The following is a 22,257-nucleotide window of genomic DNA, read 5'->3' as shown; positions in this document are numbered from 1 at the left end:
ACACACACAATCACACTCACTGACACACGCACATTCATTCACATACACGCACACACTCACACGCACACGCACACACTCACACTCACACTCACACGCACACACTCACACTTACACAGATGCACGCACTCACTCACGCACTCACTCACGCACTCACTCACGCACTCACTCACGCACACACTCACTGACCCACACACACTCTCACACTCACTCTCACTCACACTCACATTCACACACTCACACTCACATTCACACACTCACACACTCACTCATACTCACACTCTCACTCACACACACTCACACTCACTCTCACTCTCACTCTCACTCTCACTCTCATTCTCACTCACACACTCACTCTCACACTCACTCTCACTCTCACACTCACTCTCACACTCACACTCACTCTCACTCTCACTCTCACTCTCACTCTCACTCTCACTCTCACACACACTCACACACACGCACTCTCACTCTCGCGCACACTCACTGACCAACACACACTCTGTCACATTCACTCTCACTCACATTCACTCTCACTCACACTCACATTCACACACTCGCTCACACACACACTCTCACTCACACTCACACACTCACTTACACTCACACACTCTCACTCTCTCACTCTCTCACACTCACACACACTCACACACTCACACACTCTCACTCTCTCACTCTCTCACACTCACACACACTCACACACACACGGAGCCTTTCCCTGTGGCGAGTTGCCATTTCTGAGACCGAACACCCGCCAGTTAGAATGGCGGTGGGCGAGAGAGCATTGGGAATGGAGAGGGAAGCTCCCAGCCACCAGTTTAAGCACCTGGTTGCCCTGTTCCCATGGGCCGGGCAGGGTTAAAATCAACCTGTTTATCTCTAGATAAAGGGAGAATAATTAGAAGCAGCCAAAATGAATTTGAGAAAGCAACGTGTGACATTTGATGAAACTGATGCTGTCTTTGAGGATGGGGGTGAAACGTGGTGGATGTGGTTTACATGGACCATCAGCGAGCCTTTGACAAGGGACCACACAGAAGGCTATTGGAGAAGATGAAGGGGTACAGAATTAGAGAGAAGACCGCGAACTGGATTAAAATCTGGTGAGAGGGAAGAGACAGCGGGTAGGAGTTAAGAATAGTTTCTCAGTGTTTGAAAGTGTACAGTGATGTCCCATTGGGTTCTGTCCTGGGCCAGCTCGCTTCACCGTGTACAGCAATGATTCGAATAGAGGGCTAGAGGGAGCGGGGCTCACATACTGCACACAATGCTAGAATAGGAGGAAGAGTAAATAACTGAGGGCCAAAGGGAAGCTGCGAAGGGGATATCGATAAGATGGGGGAACAGGCAAATAAAGTGTTGGACAGAATTCAATGTCAGTAATGTGAGGCAGTACATGTGGGTTAAAAGATATAAAAGAACTGGAGAAAAAAAGGGAAAATGAAACCATGTCTACTACTTCATAACAAACAGCCGACAGCAGAGAGGCATATCTCTGGTTTTCTCTCTCTGCCTGTCTCTCTTTCTCCCTCTCATGCTCCCTCTCACACTCCCTCTCACGCTCCCTCTCACGCTCCCTCTCACGCTCCCTCTCACGCTCCCTCTCACGCTCCCTCTCACGCTCCCTCTCACGCTCCCCTCACTTCCCCTCACTTCCCCTCTCTTCCCCTCCTCCCCCTCTCTTCCCCCTCTCCCCCCTCTCTCCCCCCCTCCCCCTCTCTCTCCTCCCCCACTCCCCCTCCTCCCTCCACCTCCCTCCCACTCCCTCTTCTCTACCCCCTCTCAACTTGCTTCCTTCACTCACTCTCCCCTCCCCTTCTCTCCTTCTCCCCCTCTCTCCTTCTCTCTTCCTCTCCCCCTCTCTGTTCCCCCTATTCTCTCTCCCCCGCTCTCTCTCTCTCCCCCGCTCTCTCTCTCTCCCCCCCCTGCTCTCTCTCCCCCACTCTCTCTCTCTCCCCTGCTCTCTCTCTCCCCTGCTCTCTCTCCCCCCCTCTCTCTCCCCCCTCTCTCTCCCCCCCTCTCTCTCTCCCCCCCCTCTCTCTCCCCCCCTCTCTCTCCCCCCCTCTCTCTCCCCCCCTCTCTCTCCCCCTCTCTCTCTCCCCCTCTCTCTCTCCCCGCCTCTCTCCCCCCCTCTCTCCCCCCCTCTCTCTCCCCCCCTCTCTCTCCCCCTCTCTCTCTCCCCCTCTCTCTCTCCCCGCCTCTCTCTCCCCCGCTCTCTCTCTCTCCCCCGCTCTCTCTCTCTCCCCTGCTCTCTCTCCCCCACTCTCTCTCTCTCCCCCCCACTCACTCTCTCTCCCCCCCTCTCTCCCCCTCTCTCTCTCCCCCCTCTCTCTCTCCCCCCTCTCTCTCCCCCTCTCTCTCTCCCCGCCTCTCTCTCCCCCCCTCTCTCTCTCCCCCCCTCTCTCTCCCCCCTCTCTCTCTCCCCCCCTCTCTCTCCCCCCCTCTCTCTCCCCCTCTCTCTCTCCCCCCCCTCTCTCTCCCCCTCTCTCTCTCCCCGCCTCTCTCTCCCCCCTCTCTCCCCCCCCCCTCTCTCCCCCTCTGTAAGGGAAGTGAATTAGTGTCAGATGACGGCAAGTTCCCCATCTGTTTCCCATCCGTGCTCAGACCTCCAACTACACTTCATTAACTGAGTTGGGTTTGAGCACACGCCATGCGATCCTGCACTGTGTGGGGGAGGGGTGGTGGGCCCCACAGGGTAAACACTGGGCTGGGTTGCACAATTAAAAGGGGCCCGTCCACCATCAGCAGACTCGGGGACAAGCTGACAAAGGGAGAAATCCGCAGGGCTCTGGGGAAAGAGCAGGGGGGAGTGGGACTAATTGGATCGTTCTTTCAAAGAGCCGGCACAGGCACGATGGGCCGAATGACCTCCTTCTGTGCTGTGAGATTCTAGGTCCGGCCCAACAGTCGCTCTCTCCTCAGTGAGGGACCCAGAATCCCAAGGCGAGGAGAGGGGAATTAATCAGGAATCAGTCACTTGGTGACATCAAGCTGCAGATTGTAGAGGGAAGGGGAGACTGAGAGACGACAAGTTTGTCTAGACTGGGCTTGTATTCCCTTGATTATAGAAGATTAGGGGGTGATCTAATTGAGATGTTTAAGATGATTAAAAGAGTTGATGGGATAGACAGGGAGAAACTATTTCCTCTGGTGGGGGGAGTCCAGAACAAGGGGGCAGAACCTTAAAATTAGAGCCAGGCCGTTCAGGGGTGATGTCAGGAAGCACTTCTTCACACAAAGGGTGGTGGAAATCTGGAACTCTCCCCCCCAGAAAAAGCTGTTGAGGCTGGCGGTCAATTGAAAATGTCAAAACTGAGATTGATAGATTATTAGAGCATTTTCTGTTTTTATTTCAGGTTTCCAGCATCCACAGTATTTTGCTTTTGATAGATTATTGTTAGGCAAGGATATTAAGGGTTACAGAACCAAGGCAGGTAGATGTAGTTAAGATACAGATCAGCCATGATCTAATGGAATGGTGGAGCAGGCTCAAGAGGCAGAATGGCCTCCTCCTGTTCCTCTGTAACACACTCGAGGGGTTGAATGGCCTCCTCCTGTTCCTCTGTAACACACTCGAGGGGCTGAATGGCCTCCTCCTGTTCCTCTGTAACACACTCGAGGGGTTGAATGGCCTCCTCCTGTTCCTCTGTAACACACTCGAGGGGTTGAATGGCCTCCTCCTGTTGCACTGTAACACACTCGAGGGGCTGAATGGCCTCCTCCTGTTCCTCTGTAACACACTCGAGGGGTTGAATGGCCTCCTCCTGTTCCTCTGTAACACATTCGAGGGGCTGAATGGCCTCCTCCTGTTCCTCTGTAACACATTCGAGGGGCTGAATGGCCTCCTCCTGTTCCTCTGTAACACACTCGAGGGGCTGAATGGCCTCCTCCTGTTCCTCTGTAACACACTCGAGGGGTTAAATGGCCTCCTCCTGTTCCTCTGTAACACACTCGAGGGGCTGAATGGCCTCCTCCTGTTCCTCTGTAACACACTCGAGGGGTTAAATGGCCTCCTCCTGTTCCTCTGTAACACACTCGAGGGGCTGAATGGCCTCCTCCTGTTCCTCTGTAACACACTTGAGGGGCTGAATGACCTCCTCCTGTCCCTATCTCTGTGGGAAGGAGGAGCCGGGATGAGGTGATCCCAAATTCTGTGCGTCTCTCACTTCTCTTTGTTTTGATTCTCAGATGCCGGAGGTGAAAAGTCATCGAGCCCACCTGCCCCGAGCTCCCCACTGCACCCCGAGAGCTGCAGCATTGCACCCCTCACCCCATCACAGTCCCCGGTACGTACCCCACAACTATTACACTCGTACTGACAGCAAAGCCAGCCTGTGGCCCGAACCAGTCCTTAAAGTACACAGTGCAGGTGGTCCTTGATTGTAAGCGATACGATTATTGGTCTGAATACAGGAAACTTTCGATTAACCGGCCACTAAATAACCGGAAATGTCGGTTAACCGGCAAAATTCAGGAGTCGGTTCAGGTAACTTTTTAAACTTTTAGTTACTTTTTTTTACTCATTTCTGGCTGTGCAAGCGTCTAACTGAAGCGGTTGCTAAGCTACAGAGACGCTTGCAAGCTGTACTGATTGTTTTGAAGCTGTTGCTAAGCAACAGGGTTTATTGCTTTATACGGAGCTCAGAAGCTCCGTATGTTTTAACTTTAGCGTTCGGTTATCCGGAATTGTTGATGAACCGGAAACACGTCGGTCCCGTCCGTGCCGGATACCAGAAAGTTTCCTGTATATCAAATCTCTTGTCACTCCCGCTGGACCAGGCACATAAATACTGTGGCAACAAGAGCAGGTATTCTGCAGCGAGTGACTCACCTCCTGACTCCCCAAAGCCTTTCCACCATCTACAAGGCACAAGTCAGGAGTGTGATGGAATACTCTCCACTTGCCTGGATGAGTGCAGCTCCAACAACACTCAAGAAGCTCGACACCATCCAGGACAAAGCAGCCGCTTGATTGGCACCCCATCCACCACCTTAAACATTCACTCCCTCCACCACCGGCGTACCGTGGCTGCAGTGTGTACCATCTACAAGATGCACTGCAGCAACTCGCCAAAGCTTCTTTGGCAGCACCTCCCAAACCCGCGACCTCTTCCACCTAGAAGGACAAGGGCAGCAGGCGCATGGGGAACACCATCACCTCCAAGTTCCCCTCCAAGTTACACACCATCCTGACTTAGAAATATATCGCCTTTCCTTCATTGTCGCTGGGTCAAAATCCTGGAACTCCCTCCCTAACAGCACTGTGGGAGCACCTTCACCACACGGACTGCAGCGGTTCAAGAAGGCGGCTCACCACCACCTTCTCAAGGGCAACTAGGGATGGGCAATAAATGCTGGCCTTGCCAGCGATGCCCACATCCCGTGAAGGAATTTTTAAAAAGCTGACACTGAGACACACACGGGCCGTACAGTACCAGGTGGGAGTGACTTGTTCCCTTTTACCCGCTGTGTACTCCACGTGTGCAGGAATTAACAATGAGTTCCGTCTTGCTTAACCTGATATACAAACATTGGGGTTTTCTCATATTTGGTCTCAGCCGTGGCTCAGTGGGTAGCACATCGACGGTGAGTTAGAAGGTTGTGGGTTCAAGTCCCACTTCAGAGACTTGAGTCCATAGTCCCGGCTGACACTCCAGTGCAGTACCTAGGGAGTGCTATACTGTCGGAGGGGCAGTATTGAGGGAGTGCTGCACTGTCGGAGTGGCAGTACTGAGGGAGTGCTGCACTGTCGGAGTGGCAGTACTGAGGGAGTGCTGCACTGTCGGAGTGGCAGTACTGAGGGAGTGCTGCACTGTCGGAGGGGCAGTACTGAGGGAGTGCTGCACTGTCAGAGTGGCAGTACTGAGGGAGTGCTGCACTGTCGGAGGGGCAGTACTGAGGGAGTGCTGCACTGTCAGAGGGGCAGTACTGAGGGAGTGCTGCACTGTCGGAGGGGCAGTACTGAGGGAGCGCCGCACTGTCGGAGGGGCAGTACTGAGGGAGTGCTGCACTGTCAGAGTGGCAGTACTGAGGGAGTGCTGCACTGTCGGAGTGGCAGTACTGAGGGAGTGCTGCACTGTCAGAGGGGCAGTACTGAGGGAGTGCTGCACTGTTGGAGGGGCAGTACTGAGGGAGTGCTGCACTGTCAGAGGTGCCATCTTTCAAATGAGACCTTGTGGACCTCCGCCTCCCCTCTCGGATGAATGTAAAAGATCGCCTGGCAGCATTCGAAGAAGAGCAGGGGAGTTCTCCCCGGTGTCCTGGCCAACATTTATCCCTCAAATCAACATCACTAAAAACAGATTATCTGGTCATTATCATAGTGTTATTTGTGGGATCTTGCTGTGCACAAATTGGCTGCCATGCTTCCTACTTTACAACAGTGACTACACTTCAGTATGTACCTCACTGGGACGTCCTGTGTTATTAGCAGGTGCTGTACAAAGGGGACTCCTTCCTGTCCTGTTACCGTTTCCTGATACGTTGCTGATTCTTTTCCCAGCGATCTCTCGGGAACACGCCGCGATATCGGCCCTTCTGCGTTGTGGTGGCCATCGACTTTGGGACGACAGCAAGTGGCTACGCATTCAGCCTGGTGCAGGACCCCGAGTCCATCCACATGATGAGGTACCCGGGGGTCAGTGTGTAAGGAGAGCAGTGTGCGGGGGTCAGTCATACAATCACAGAAATTTACGGCACAGAAGGAGGCCATTTCAGCCCATCGTGTCCGTGCCGGCCGACAAAGAGCTATCCCGCTAATCCCACTTTCCAGCTCTTGGTCCGTAGCCCTGTCGGTTACGGCGCTTCAAATGTATATCCAAGTACTTTTTAAATGTGATGAGGGTTTCTGCCTCGACCACCCTTTCAGGCAGTGAGTTCCAGACCCCCACCACCCTCTGGGTGAAGAAAGTTCTAAACTCCCCTCTAATCCTGCTACCAATTACTTTAAACCTGTGCCCCCTGGTTATTGACCTCGCTGCTAAGGGAAATAGGTCCTTCCTATCCACTCTATCTCGGCCCCTCATAATATTATACACCTCAATTAAATCTCCCCTCAGCCTCCTCTGTTCCAAAGCAAACAACCCCAGCCTATCCAATCTTTCCTCGTAGCTTAAATTCTCCAGTCCTGGAAACATCCTCGTAAATCTCTTCTGTACCCTCTCTAGTGCAATCACATCTTTCCTGTAATGTGGTGACCAGAACTGCACGCAGTACTCTAGCTTCAGCCGAACTAGTGCTTTATCTTCTTTCTTCTTAGGCAGTTCCTCGGAACCGAGGATGACTTGCTTCCACATTAAAAATTAGTTTGCAGGTGACTGATTAGTCCAATGCGGGACCTTTATACAGTTTAAGCATAACCTCCCTGCTCTTATATTCTATGCCTCTGCTAATAAAGGAAAGTATCCCGTATGTCTTGTTAACCACTTTATCTACCTGTCCTGCTACCTTCAGGGGTCTGTGGACCTGCACTCCAAGGTCCCCCTGTTGCTCTACGCTTCTCAGTATCCTCCTTGCTTTGTTAGCCCTCCCCAAATGCATTACCTCACACATAGAAACATAGAAGATAGGAGCAGGAGTAGGCCATTCGGCCCCTCGAGCCTGCTCCGCCATTCAATGAGATCATGGCTGATCATCCAAATTCAGTACCCTGTCCCTGCCTTCTCCCCATATCCCTTGATCCCTTTAGCCTTAAGAAATATATCCAACTCTTTCTTGAATATATTTAATGAACTGGCCTCCACCGCCCTCTGTGGCAGAGAATTCCACAGGTTCACCACTCTCTGGGTGAAGAAATTCCTCCTCATTTCAGTCCTAAATGGCCTACCCCTTATCCTTAGACTGTGACCCCTGGTTCTGGACTCCCCGACCATCGGGAACATCCTTCCAGCATCTAGTCTGTCCAGGCCTGACAGAATTTTATACGTTTCGATGAGATCCCCTCTCAATCTTCTAAACTCAGGGATATATCTATTTATACACTGTACGAATAGAACTGCATTTATGTGTTCAACCATAAATGTATTTCGATGCTTTGGCAACATAAGATGTACCTTATCATGCCAATAAAGCGATTTGAATTGAATTGAATTGAGTATAAGCCCAATCGACACAATCTCTCCTCATACGTCATTCCTGCATTCCCAGGTATCAGCCTGGTGAATCTTCGCTGCACTCCTTCCATGGCAAGAACATCCTTCCTCAGATAAGGCGACCAAAACTGCACACAATACTCAAGGTGCGGTCTCACCAAGGCCCTGTACAACTGCAGCAAGACATCCTTGTTCCTGTACTCGAACCCTCTTGCTACGAAGGCCAACATTCCATTTACCTTCTTAACCGCCTGCTGCACCTGCATGGTTACCTTCAGCGACTGGTGCACAAGAACACCCAGGTCTCTTTGCACTTCCCCTTCTCCCAATCTATTGCCATTCAAATAATAATCTGCCTTCCTGTTTTTGCCACCAAAGTGGATAACCTCACATTTATCCACATTATATTGCATTTGCCATGTTTCTGCCCAATCACCTAACCTGTCCAAATCGTATTGGAGTTTCATGACATCCTCCTCACAGCATACCCTCCCACCCAGCTTTGTGTCCAGATTGAATTCCATTTGCCACTTTCCTGCCCACCTGACCAGTCCATTGATATCTTCCTGCAGTCTGCAGCTTTCTTCCTCACTATCAACCACACGGCCAATTTTTGTATCATCTGCAAACTTCTTAATCATGCCCCCTACATTGAAATCTAAATCATTGATATATACCACGAAAAGCAAGGGACCTCGTACTGAGCCTATACCTGGGTCTATCCCTTTCTCCCTTTTTAAATAACGCTACAATGTTAGCGGTCCTCCAGTCCTCGGGCACCACACCTATAGCCAGAGAGGATTGGAAAGTGATGGTCAGAACCTCTGCTATTTCCTCCCTTGCTTCTCTTAACAGCCTGGGATACATTTCATCTGGGCCTGGGGATTTATCTACGCTCAAATGTGCTAAACCCCTTAATACTTCCTCTCTCACTATGTTTATCTCATCTAATATTTCACACTCCTCCTCCTTGATTGCAATGTCTGCTTCGCCCCTCTCCTTTGTGAAAACAGACGCAAAGTATTCATTAAGAACCCTACCGACGTCTTCAGCCTCCACACACACATTACCTTTATGGTCCCTAATGGGCCCTACTCTTACTTTAGTTATCCTCTTGTTCTTTATGTATTTATAAAACATCTTTGGGTTTTCCTTGACTTGCCAATATTTTTTCATGCCCTCTCTTTGCTTTCCTAATTTCCTTTTTTAATTTCCCCCCTGCACTTTCTATACTCCTCTAGGCTTTCTGTAGTATTGAGCTATTGGTATCTGTCATGAGCTTCCCTTTTTTGCCTTATCCTTCCCTGTATGCCCCTTGACATCCAGGGGGCTCTAGATTTGGGAGTCCCACCCTTTTTCTTGGTGGGAACGTATTTGCTCTGATCCATTACTCTATTCACCCTTGACCTTGTCCCCAGCGTGATCTTAGAAGAAAAGGGTTTGAGGCAGGAGGAGACCTTCGGCCCATCTACCCCTCCTATCCGCAGTGTTCCCTTCGGCTCATATAGCTCCACCTACCCACAGCGTTCCCATGCCGCATTTCTAGCAACCTTGAATCCCATTGGTTGGCAAGAGCCTGCCTAGTTCTTTCTTGGGACCCATTAAGGTTCCTTGTTCCACCAACCGTGCCAGTAATCTGTTCCACATTCTTACCACACAAGGTCTCTGAATTTACAAAGTTAAACTGAAGTTAAAAATAGCTCCAACAATTCACGTCATCGCCATGAAATGTGAAATCAATGTTTAGCTTTGGGATTATTTATCCTTTATGTTTTTGAAATAATGACAGACAGGAACCATGCTCACTGACGTAAGAAAACTACTAAGCACTTGGTTGAGTATAAAACAAGGCTTTAATCAACTGTTTCACAACCATGAGCTCGAGTTACATCACTAGTTCCTGGTTACAAAATCGTCCTGAGCAAGCTGGGCCCACGCCCGAGTATTTATACTTTCCTTGGACGGCGCCACCAGCTGGCCGCCCAGTGTTATCTCATGAGTCATTTCTACATGAATGGTAAGATTCGTGACATTCCCCATTGTCATTGAACATTGCCAGTCACTGGGGATGAGTTTTGATTGGTTTGCTGTCGTTGCTAGGCGATGGGAAGGTGGGGACCCTGGAGTGGCCAATCAGAAAACTCCGACCAGCCTCCTCCTAACTCCAGATGGCAGTTTCCACAGCCTGGGATACACGGCCAGAGACTGTTACCACGACCTGGACCCAGAGGAAGCCAGGGACTGGCTGTACTTTGAGAAGTTTAAGATGAAGATACACAGCACCTCTGTGAGTAGAAACCATCCGGTTACATCTCTCAGCACTTGGAAGAGAAAGAGCTCAGGCAGTCTCAGCTATCAATAAATGGTCTTGGTCTGAGCGACTGGAACACAGTATAAAACACAACATGCAACCACATTCAATAGGGTGTTAATTAGACAGTGTAGAGGGAGCTTTACTTTGTATCTAACCCATGCTGTACCTGCCCTGGGAGTGTTTGATGGGACAGTGTAGAGGGAGCTTTACTCTGTATCTAACCCGTGCTGTACCTGCCCTGGGAGTGTGTGATGGGACAGTGTAGAGGGAGCTTTACTATGTATCTAACCCGTGCTGTACCTGTCCTGGGAGTGTGTGATGGGACAGTGTAGAGGGAGCTTTACTCTGTATCTAACCCATGCTGTACCTGTCCTGGGAGTGTTTGATGGGACAGTGTAGAGGGAGCTTTACTCTGTATCTAACCCATGCTGTACCTGCCCTGGGAGTGTTTGATGAGACAGTGTAGAGGGAACTTTACTCTGTATCTAACCCATGCTGTACCTGCCCTGGGAGTGTTTGATGGGACAGTGTAGAGGGATCTTTACTCTGTATCTAACCCGTGCTCTACCTGCCCTGGGAGTGTTTGATGTGACAGTGTAGAGGGGGCTTTACTCTGTATCTAATCCGTGCTGTATCTGCCCTGGGATTGTTTGACGGGACAGTGTAGAGGGAGTGGTACATAGACCTCCAAACAGTAATGCGGAGGTTGGGGATGGCATTAAAAGGGAAATTAGAGAAGCATGCAATAAGGGCACAGCAGTCATCATGGGTGACTTTAATCTACATATAGATTGGGCTAACCAAATTAGTAACAATACTGTGGAGGAGAAATTCCTGGAGCGTTTGCGGGATGGTATCCTGGACCAATATGTCAAGGAACCAACCAGAGATCAGGCCACCTTAGACTGGGTATTATGTAACGAGAAAGGATTAATTAGCAATCTTGTTGTACGAGGCCCCTTGGGTCAGAGCGATCATAATATGATAGAATTTTTCATTAAGATGGAGAATGAAGTAGTTGACTCAGAGACTAGGGTCCTCAATTTAAATAAAGGACACTAAGATGGTCTGAGGCGCGAGTTGGGTAGGATTGTTTGGGGAATGTCACTCAAAGAGTTGACGGTGGATAGGCAATTGCAAACATTCAAAGACCACATGGATGAACTACAGAATTTGTTCATCCCAGTTTGGCATAAAAATAAAACAAAAAAGGTGACTCAACCGTGGCTAACAAGGGAAATTAGGGATAGCATAAGATCCAAGGAGAGGACATATAAATTGGCCAGAAAAAGCAGTAAACCTGAGGATTGGGAGCAGTTTAGGATTCAACAAAGGAGGACAAAGGGATTAATTAAGAAGGGGAAAATAAAATACGAGAGTAAGCTTGCTGGGAACATAAAAACTGACTGTAAAAGCTTTTATAGATATGTGAAGAGAAAAAGATTAGTGAAGTCAAGCGCAGGTCCTTTGCAGTCAGAATCAGAGGAAATTATAATGGGGAACAAAGAAATGGCAGACCAATTAAATACATATTTTGGTTCTGTCTTCACAAAGGAGGACACAAATAACCTCCCAGAGATGTCGGGGAACATAGGGTCTGATGAAAGGGAGGAACTGAAAGAAATCAGTATTTGTAGGGAAATGGTGTTAAGGAAATTGATGGGAGTGAAGGCCGATAAATCCCCAGTGCCTGATAATCTACATCCTAGGGTTCTTAAGGAAGTGGCTGTAGAAGTAGTAGATGCATTGCTGATTACCTTCCAACATTCGATGGATTTACAAAAGGTAAATCATGCTTGACTAATCTACTGGAATTTTTTGAGGCTGTAACTGGTAAAATAGATAAGGGAGAACCAGTGGATGTGGTGTATTTGGACTTGCAGAAGGCTTTCGATAAGGTCCCGCGTAAGAGTTTAGCGTGTAAAATTAAGGCACATGGGATTGGGGGCAAGGTATTGACTTGGATAGAGAATTGGTTGGCAGACAGAAAGCAAAGAGTTGGAATAAACGGGTCTTTTTCCGAGTGGCAGGCAGTGACTAGTGGGGTACCGCAAGGATCGGTCCTAGGACCCCAGCTATTCACAATATATATTAATGATCTAGACGAGGGAACTAGATGTAATATCTCCAAATTTGAAGACAACACAAAGCTGGGTGGGCGTGTGTGCTGTGAGGAGGATGTCGAGAGACTCCAGGAAGATTTGGACAGGTTGGGTGATTGGGCAGAAGCATGGCAGATGCAATATAACGTGGATAAATGTGAGGTTATCCACTTTGGTGTCAAAAACAGGAAGGCAGATTATTATCTGAATGGCAATAGATTGGGAGAAGGGGAAGTGCAACGAGACCTGGGTGTCCTTGTGCACCAGTCGCTGAAGGTAAGCATGCAGGTGCAGCAGGTGATTAAGAAGGCAAATGGTATGTTGGCATTCGTAGCGAGAGGGTTTGAGTACAGGAACAAGGATGTCTTGCTGCAGTTGTACAGGGCCTTGGTGAGACCAGACCTTGAGTATTGTGTGCAGTTTTGGTCGCCTTATCTGAGGAAGGATGTTCTTGCCATGGAAGTAGTTCAACGAAGATTCACCAGGCTGATACCTGGGATGGCAGGAATGACGTATGAGGAGAGATTGGGTCGATTGGGCTTATCCTTGCTGGAGTTTAGAAGAATGAGAGGGGATCTCATTGAAACTTATAAAATTCTGACAGGACTGGACAGACTAGATGCAGGAAGGATGTTCCCGATGGTCGGGGAGTCCAGAACCAGGGGTCACAGTCTAAGGACAGTGTAGAGGGAGCTATACTCTGCATCTAACCTGTGCTGTACCTGCCCTGGGAGTGTGTGATTGGACAGTGTAGAGGGAGCTTCACTCTGTATCTAACCTGTGCTGTACCTGCCCCTAGGGTGCTTAATACGGTCTGCACAGAGCGGGAATTGGGAAGGAATGGGAATTGGGAACAAGTAGGAAGGAGTTGCTGCTTTTTGTCTACACTACTTGTAGTTCTTTGTGTTACAGGTAGATATTTAATTTCAGTACTCTTAACTTAATCTAGATCAAGTAAGTAGTCAAGAAACTACACAGTAAACTATGTTACCTAAATACAAATTTAAATAAATTTAATTAAATGAAACAAGGTCATATAGCGATGGCAGTGCAGGCGGTGTGCCGCAACTGCAGCATGTGGGGGTTTGTGGAGAGCATTGTGATCCTGGACAACCACGTTTGCAGTAAGTGCCTGCATCTTGAGGAACTTCAGCTCGGAGTTTTTGAGCTGGAGTCTGAGGTGCAGACTTTGCGGATCATCAGGGATGGGGAGAGTTACCTGGACACTTTGATCCAGGAGGCAGTCACACCCCTTAGGTTAGGTAGTGGTACAGCTCTGGTTAGTGGTCAGGGACAGGAGGGTGTGACTGCAACTCAGGCAGGTAAGGGGACCCCAGGTGCAGCGCTCGAAGAGCCTCAGCCTCTGCTCTTGTCCAACAGCTATGAGGTTCTTGCTGCCTGTGTGGATGAGGGAAAAGCCTGCAGGATGGATGAGCAAGCTGGCCACAGCACCGTGGAATGGGGGGCCATTCAAGAGGGGGGAGTAAATAGAAATGTTGTAGTGGTAGGGGATAGTATTATTAGGGGGATAGATAGAGTTCTCTGCAGCCGAGAGCGAGAGTCCCGAAGGCTGTGTTAAGGCGGTGCCAGGGTTAAGGACATCTCCTCTGGGTTGGAAAGAAACTTGCAGTGGGAGGGGGTGGATCCAGTTATCGTGGTCCATGTTGGTACAAACGACGTAGATAGGACTAGGAAGCCGGTTCTGTTAAAGGAGTATGAGCAGCTAGGGGTCAAATTAAAAAACAGAACCTCAAGGGTAATAATCTCTGGATTATTACCTGAGCCACGAGCGAATTTGGCTAGGACAAATAAAATTAGAGAGCTAAATGCGTGGCTCAAAGACTGGTGTGGGAGAAATGGGTTTTGCTTCCTGGGACACTGGCACCAGTACTGGGGCAGGAGGGAGCTGTTCCATTGGGACGGGCTTCACTTGGCCAGTGCTGGGACTAGAGACCTGGCGGATCATATAACTAGGGCAGTAGAGAGGGCTTTAAACTAACTAGTGGGGGGGAGGTTCCAAGAGAGCAAATAATAGAAATGACAACAGAGAAGGTCATAGACTTAGGTAGCAGTGGGGAAATTAAAAACCAGAGCGTGTCAGGAAGGGGCAGAAGGTATGGAGTAAAAGGTAAAGTAATAAAAAGGGCAAAAGCAGGAACTAAGTGTCACAAAACATATTTGAAAGTTCTCTATCTGAATGCACGTAGCATTCGTAACAAAATAGACGAGTTAATGGCACAAATCACTACATATGGGTATGATCTTGTGGCCATTACAGAAACATGGCTGCAGGGTGACAATCCCTGGGAATTAAACATACCAGGTTATTTAACGATCAGGAAGGACAGGCAGGAAGGAAGGGGAGGTGGGGTGGCTATGTTAATAAAGGAAGGAATCACTGTAATACAGAGAAATGATATTGGGTCAAAAGATCAGGATAATGAAACAGTTTGGGTGGAGATAAGGAATAATAAGGGGAAAAAAATACTAGTGGGCGTAGTCTATAGGCCCCCGAACAGTTGCAACTCTGTTGGACGGAGTATCAATCAGGAAATAGTTGAGGCTTGTAATAAGGGAACATCTATAATTATGGGGGATTTTAACTATCATATTAATTGGACAAATCAAATTGGGCAGGGCTGCCTTGAGGATGAGTACATTGAGTGTATTAGGGATGGGTTTCTTGAGCAGTGTGTAACTGAACCGACCGGGGGCAAGCAACCTTAGATCTGGTCCTGTGTAACGAGACAGGATTAATTAAAAATGTCCTAGTAAAGGATCCCCTTGGAATGAGTGACCATAACATTGTTGAATTCCATATTCAATTAGAGGGTGAGAAGGTTGGATCTCAAACAAGCATGCTAAGCTTGAATAAAGGAGACTATGAAGGTATGAGAGCGGAATTGAGTAGAATGGATTGGGAAAATAGATTAAAGGGTAAGACGATACATGATCAGTGGTGTACATTTAAGGAGTTATTTTACAACTTCCAAAAAATATATATTCCACTGAGAAGAAAAGGGTGTAAAAGAAAAGACAGCCATCCGTGGCTAAGTAAAGAAATTAAGGATAGTATTCGACTAAAAACAAGGGCATATAAGGTAGCCAAATCTAGTGGGAGGATAGAGGATTGGGAAAACTTTAAAAGACAGCAAAAAATAACAAAAAGATTGATTAAGGGAAGACAGATTATGAAAGTAAATTAGCAAAAAATATAAAAACAGATAGTAAGAGTTTTTATAATTATATAAAAAGAGAAAGGGTGGCTAAAGTAAATGTTGGTCCCTTAGAGGATGAGACCGGGAAATTAATGGTGGGAAATATGGAGATGGCAAAAACACAGAATGAATATTTTGTATCAGTCTTTACAGTAGAGGACACTAAGAATATCCCAACACTGGACAAACAGGGGGCTATGGGGGGGGAGGAGCTAAACACGATCAAAATCACTAAGGAAGTGGTACTCGGTAAAATAATGGGACTCAAGGCGGATAAATCACCTGGACTGGATGGCTTACATCCTAGGGTCTTGAGGGAAGTGGCGGTAGGGATTGTGGATGCATTGGTAATAATTTTCCAAAACTCCCTGGACTCGGCAAAGGTCCCAGCAGACTGGAAAACTGCTAATGTAACACCCTTATTTAAAAAGGGCAGAAGGCTGGAAACTATAGACCGGTTAGCCTAACATCTGTGGTAGGTAAAATTTTGGAGTCCATTATTAAGGAGGCAGTAACAAGACATTTGGATAATCATAATTTAATAGGACAAAGTCAGCATGGTTTTATGAAGGGGAAGTCATGTTTGACAAATTTGCTGGAGTTCTTTGAGGAAGTAACATATAGGGTGGATAAAGGGGAACCAGTGGACGTAGTGTATTTAGACTTCCAAAAAGCATTTGACAAGGTGCCACACAAAAGATTATTGCTTAAGATAAAAAATCACGGGATTGGGGGTAATATTCTGGCATGGATAGAGGATTGGCTATCTAACAGAAGGCAGGGAGTTGGGATAAATGGTTCATTCTCAGACTGGCAATCAGTAACTAGTGGTGTTCCGCAGGGGTCAGTGCTGGGTCCCCAACTCTTTACAATCTATATTAACGATTTGGAGGAGGGGACTGAGTGTAACATATCAAAGTTTGCAGATGATACTAAGATGGGGGGGAATGTAGTGAGTGAGGAGGACATAAAAAACCTGCAAGGGGACATAGACAGGCTAAGTAAGTGGGCAGAGATTTGGCAGATGGAATACAATACTGGAAAGTGTGAGGTTATGCACTTTGGCAGGAAAAATCGAAGAGCAAGTTATTATCTTAATGGCAAGAAACTTGAAAGTACTGAAGTACAAAGGGATCTGGGGGTCCTGGTGCACGAAACTCAAAAGGTTAGTATGCAGGTGCAGCAAGTGATTAAGAAGGCCAATGGAATGTTGGCTTTCATTGCTAGGGGGATAGAATATAAAAATAGGGAGGTATTGCTTCAGTTGTATTGGTGAGACCGCACCTGGAATACTGCATACAGTTTTGGTGTCCATACTTAAGAAAAGACATACTTGCTCTCGAGTCAGTACAAAGAAGGTTCACTCGGTTAATCCCGGGGATGAGGGGATGGACATATGAGGAGAGGTTGAGTAGATTGGGACTCTACTCATTGGAGTTCAGAAGAATGAGAGGCGATCTTATTGAAACATATAGGATTGTGAAGGGGTTGGATCGGGTGGATGCGGGGAGGATGTTCCCGATGATGGGTGAAACTAGAACTAGGGGGCATAGTCTTAGAATAAGGGGCTGCTCTTTCAAAACTGAGATGAGGAGGAACTACTTCACTCAGAGGGTGGTAGGTCCATGGAATATGCTGCCCCAAAAAGCTGTAGAAGCTACATCATTACATAAATTTAAAACAGAAATAGACAGTTTCCTAGAAGTAAAGGGAATTAAGGGTTACGGGGAGCGGGCAGGAATTTGGACATGAGTCTAGGTTCGGATCGGCCATGGCCCTGTGGGTAGCGGAGCGGGCCCAGGGGCCGTGTAGCCTGATCCTGCTCCTAGTTCGTGTGTCTAATTCTGTTAGATTCAGGAGATGGTTCTGTGATAGTGGATTGGCGGTTAGGATCAGATCAGCCATGATCTTATTGAATGGCGGAGCAGGCTCGCGGGGCCGATTGGCCTACTCCTGCTCCTATTTCTTATGTTCTTATGTAGTTGTGGTAGGGGACAGTATAGTCAGGGGAATAGATACTGTTCTCTGCAGCCGTGACCGAGAGTTGCAAAGGTTGTGTTGCCTGCCTGGTGCCAGGTTTAAGGACATCTCCTCGTGGCTGGAGAAGAATTTGGAGTGGGAGGGGGAGGATCCAGTTGTCGTGGTCCACGTAGAAACCAATGACATAGGGAGAACTAGAAATGAGGTTCTGCTGAGGGAGTTTGAGGAGCTAGGATCCAAATTAAAAAACAGAAACTCAAAGGTAATAATTTCTGGGTTGTTAGCTGAGCTACAGGCAAATTGGCATAGGGACAAACAGATTAGAGGTTTAAATGCGTGGCTGAAAGTGTGGTGTAGGAGGAAGGGGTTTCAGTTCATGGGCACTGGCACCAGTGTCCTGGTGAACCGAATAACTAGGGCAGTAGACAGAGCTTTAAACTAATGAAGGGGGCGGTGGGAGGATTCAGGAAAGAGTAAATTTAAAAGCAGTGAGAGAAATGTCAAGGCTCTAGAGCAGAGTAGAGTTTTGGGTAAAAATAAGCAGAGTGGGTCAGGAAGGGACAGAGAGAGTAACAAAGGTAATAAGGCATCAGTGACTAAGGTGACATCAGGGAAAAATAGAAAAAAGTCAAAGCTGAAGGCACTATATCTGAATGCGCAAAGCATTCGCAACAAAATAGATGATGTGGCGGAGCCACCAGAGGACTCAGAGCGGTTGTACATAATTCCTTTAACAGCAATGTAGTTACTGTCTGTGCCTGTACCTTTAATGACACTGTTTGACTGTACAATGTCTAGTTACCTTTACAGCGCGGTTTCAACGTGATGACGTCATGCCGTTAGTCACGTGATGCCCCAATGGCGGGAAGAACGTGATGACGTGATGACGTCAGTCTTCTGACCAGAGGATCAGTCCTCGTGGAGCCCTCGAGGAGAGTAGACCTGTTATTGATGTGTTCTAGCAGTTTCCAGTTTAAACTTGTTTCGTTTCATTAAAGTTCATTATTTTAATTGCCTGAGTCGAACTCAGTCTTTTTGATAGGAACCTCCGTTCCTACATTGGTGACCCCGACTTCTACGAACGATTTTCGTGGAAGATTCAACATAGACAGAAACGCCGTCACGCTGAAACTGCCGCAGTTCTGGGAGCAACAACCAGACGCCTGGTTTATCCAGGCTGAAGCCCAGTTCGCCATTAGGAACATCATCGCGGATCAGACCTGTTATTATTACATGGTCTCCGCCCTCGACAGCGCAACTGCATCACGGATCATCAGCCTCCTCGGTAGTCCTCCTACTGACAGCAAGTATGATGCAATTAAGGCGCGGTTGCTTCAGGTTTTCGGGCTATCAAAGTCGGAGCGCGCTCGCCGGCTCATCACACTGCCTGGCCTCGGGGACTCCAAACCGTCCGAGCTCATGAGCCAAATGCTCACGCTCTTGGGTGCTGAACCGGAATGTTTCCTCTTCCGGGAGCTTTTCCTCTATCAACTGCCTGAACAGGTTCAGGCTGCCCTGGCCAGCTCCGACATTACAGACTGCGCCAAGCTTGCGGCCGAAGCCGATAAGATTTTCACGGTTACCCAGCAGTGCTGCGCGGCCACGAGGCGCCCATCCCCCACAGACGCGGTTCCGGCTTCTCCTACAGCGGGCTGGTGCTCCTACCACACCCGTTTTGGCACAAAAGCACGACGCTGCCACTCCCCCTGCAGTTTTTCGCCCAAAAAAACCCAAGAAAGCGCAGGCGGCGTCTCTGGCGACGGATGACCAAGTCTAACGGGCGTTCCACGGTGGCGATGGCCGTCGGTTCTACAGGGAAACTCCTCTATATCACCGATTCCCTCTCGGGCCGCTGTTTTCTTTGTGACACCGGGGCACAGTGTAGCATTCTACCTGTGTCGAAGCTCGACATGCAGACTGGGAACCTCGGTTTTTCCCTCGTAGCGGCTAATGGCGCAGCAATTCGAACGTTCCGAAAGCGGCGGGTCGAAGTCTGTTTCGGCGGTCAGCGCTTCTTTTGGGAATTCGTCACGGCCACAGTCTCACAGGCTATCCTAGGGGCAGATTTTCTGTGTGCCAACAGCCTACTAGTCGATGTCCGGCACCGCCGGCTGATCAACGCGGCCACCTTCCACTCGATCCCGTGCTTCCACGGTACCTTCGTGGCGCGCTCCATTGCCTGTGCTTTCCCTCCTCCGGATGACTTCACGTGGCTCCTCGGGGAGTTTCCGGAGCTGACAAGGCCCACCTTCTCCTCTTCGGCAACGAAACATGGTGTCGAACATCACATCACCACTACTGGCTCCCCGGTTTATGCGCGGGCTAGAAGGCTCGAACCCGGCAAGCTCGCAGCTGCGAAGGCGAGTTCGACACGATGGAGCGGCTCGGGATCATTCGGCGATCCAAGAGTCCCTGGTCCTCGCCTCTCCACATTGTGCCGAAACCAGGCGGTGGCTGGCGGCCATGCGGTGACTACCGACGCCTCAACAACGCCACCACTCCGGATCGGTACCCGATCCCGCATATCCAGGATTTCTCGGCCCATTTGGCGGGAAATTCTATCTTCTCTAAAGTCGACCTCGTCCGTGGATATCACCAGGTTCCAGTGCATCCACAAGACGTCCCGAAGACTGCGGTCATCACCCCTTTTGGCCTCTTTGAGTTCCTGCGGATGCCGTTTGGCTTAAAGAACGCAGCACAGGCGTTCCAGCATTTAATGGACTCCGTTCTTCGAGACCTGCGTTTCATCTTCGTCTACCTTGACGACATTCTTATCGCCAGTGCCAGCAAGGAGGAGCACATCTCCCATTTGCGTTCCCTCTTTACGCGCCTCAGCCAACACGGTTTAATCATCAACCCGGCCAAGTGCCAGTTCGGCCTGCAACAGATCGACTTCCTGGGACATCGCATAACATCGGATGGTGCCGTCCCTTTGTCAACGAAGGTTGAGGCGGTTACCTCTTTCCCGTGGCCGTCGACAGTCAAGGCCTTGCAGGAGTTCCTGGGGATGGTCAACTTCTACCACCGTTTTGTCCCCAAGGCGGCTCAACTCATGCAACCTTTGTTCGGGGCCCTCAAGGGCAAGTCCGGTAAAGATCCAATCAGCTGGACGGCTGAGATGGTCCAGGCGTTCGGCGACACCAAGAACGCTTTGGCCAACGCAACCATGCTGGCGCACCCACTTCCAGGTGCTACCATCGCCCTTACCACCAATGCGTCAGACTACGCCATCAGTGCAGTGCAAGAACAGTGGGTCAACGGCACGTGGCAACCGCTGGCGTTTTTCAGCCGTCAACTACGAAAGAATGAAAAAAAGTACAGCACCTTCGATCGGGAGCCACTGGCCCTTTTCCTCGCCATTCACCATTTTCAGTTTTTATTGGAGGGGCGTCCCTTCACGGCTTTTGTCGACCACAAACCCCTTACGTTCGCCATGGCCAAGACCGCCGAACCATGGTCCGCTCGTCAACAACGTCACTTGACGTTCATTTCCGAATTTACCACGGACATTCAACATGTGTCTGGTAAGGACAACCTGGTGGCAGATTGCCTCTCCCGTGCGACGGTCCACGCGGTGCACCTGGGGATCGACTACGCCCTCATGGCTGCAGATCAGGCCTCAGACTCGGAGGTCCAATCATATAGAACCGTTCCCTCTAGCTTCCAAGCGACCGACGTCATCTTCCAGGCTGCAGGTGCCACGCTCCTTTGCGACGTTTCCATGGGAGTTCCTCGACCTTTTCCATGGGAGTTCCTCGACCTATCGTGCCAGTCGCATGGCGCCGGAAGGTTTTTGATGCCATACACGGGTTGTCGCACCCTGGGATGAAGGCTTCGCAATGGCTTATGTCGGCTAAGTTCGTCTGGAAAGGTATGCACCTCGATGTCCGTGACTGGGCTAATACCTGCGTCGTATGCCAGAAGGCCATGGTCCAGCGTCATGTCAAGGCTCCAGTGGCTGCGTTCACTGTTCGGGAGCGTCGTTTCGACCACGTGCAAGTGGACCTCGTGGGGTCGCTTCCGCCTTCTCAGGGTTATACTCATCTCCTCACCATAGTGGACCGCACCACTAGGTGGCCAGAGGCAATTCCTTTGGTTTCCACCACTTCGGCAGCCGTCGCTAGAGCTTTCATCTCCTGTTGGGTTGCCCGTTTTGGAGTACCGGCAGATATCTCCTCTGACCACGGGCCGCAATTTTCCTCGGGTCTTTGGAATGCTGTGGCTCAGGGGCTCGGTACCAAACTTCATCGCACCACCGCCTATCATCCTCAGGCAAACGGCCTTTGCGAGCGATTCCACAGGTCGCTTAAAGCCGCCCTTCGGGCCAGTCTTCAAGGTGCAGGATGGGTGGACAGACTCCCATGGGTCCTTTTGGGTCTTCGTACGGCACCCAAAGACGACCTACAATCGTCTTCAGCAGAACTCGTCTATGGCCAGCCGCTCCGTGTACCAGGAGATTTCCTCCCTTCTCCCACAGAGCCATGGTCCGCCTCCCAGCAACTCGTTCGCCACCAGGAAGTGGCCAGATGCTTTGCTCCGATACCTACGTCCAATCA

The 22,257-nt window shown here is 49.4% G+C and overlaps 1 protein-coding gene across 1 annotated transcript in view; it reads left to right on the top strand.

Moving 5' to 3' along the window:
* LOC147123836 (heat shock 70 kDa protein 12B-like) overlaps positions 1-22,257 on the top strand; it is an 85,085-nt gene that overhangs the window by 23,105 nt on the left and 39,723 nt on the right. The window contains exons 2-4 of the mRNA XM_085967373.1: positions 4,186-4,283; positions 6,500-6,624; positions 10,188-10,374. Of these exons, the coding sequence (XP_085823499.1) occupies positions 4,186-4,283; positions 6,500-6,624; positions 10,188-10,374 (410 nt within the window). The remainder of the gene's footprint in view (positions 1-4,185; positions 4,284-6,499; positions 6,625-10,187; positions 10,375-22,257) is intronic.

The sequence above is a fragment of the Somniosus microcephalus genome, chromosome 2 (assembly GCF_052327205.1).
Source record: "Somniosus microcephalus isolate GS21.2 chromosome 2, FLI_Smic_1.0, whole genome shotgun sequence".
Classification (NCBI taxonomy): domain Eukaryota; kingdom Metazoa; phylum Chordata; class Chondrichthyes; order Squaliformes; family Somniosidae; genus Somniosus; species Somniosus microcephalus.
This window is presented reverse-complemented; position numbering and strand designations above follow the sequence as displayed.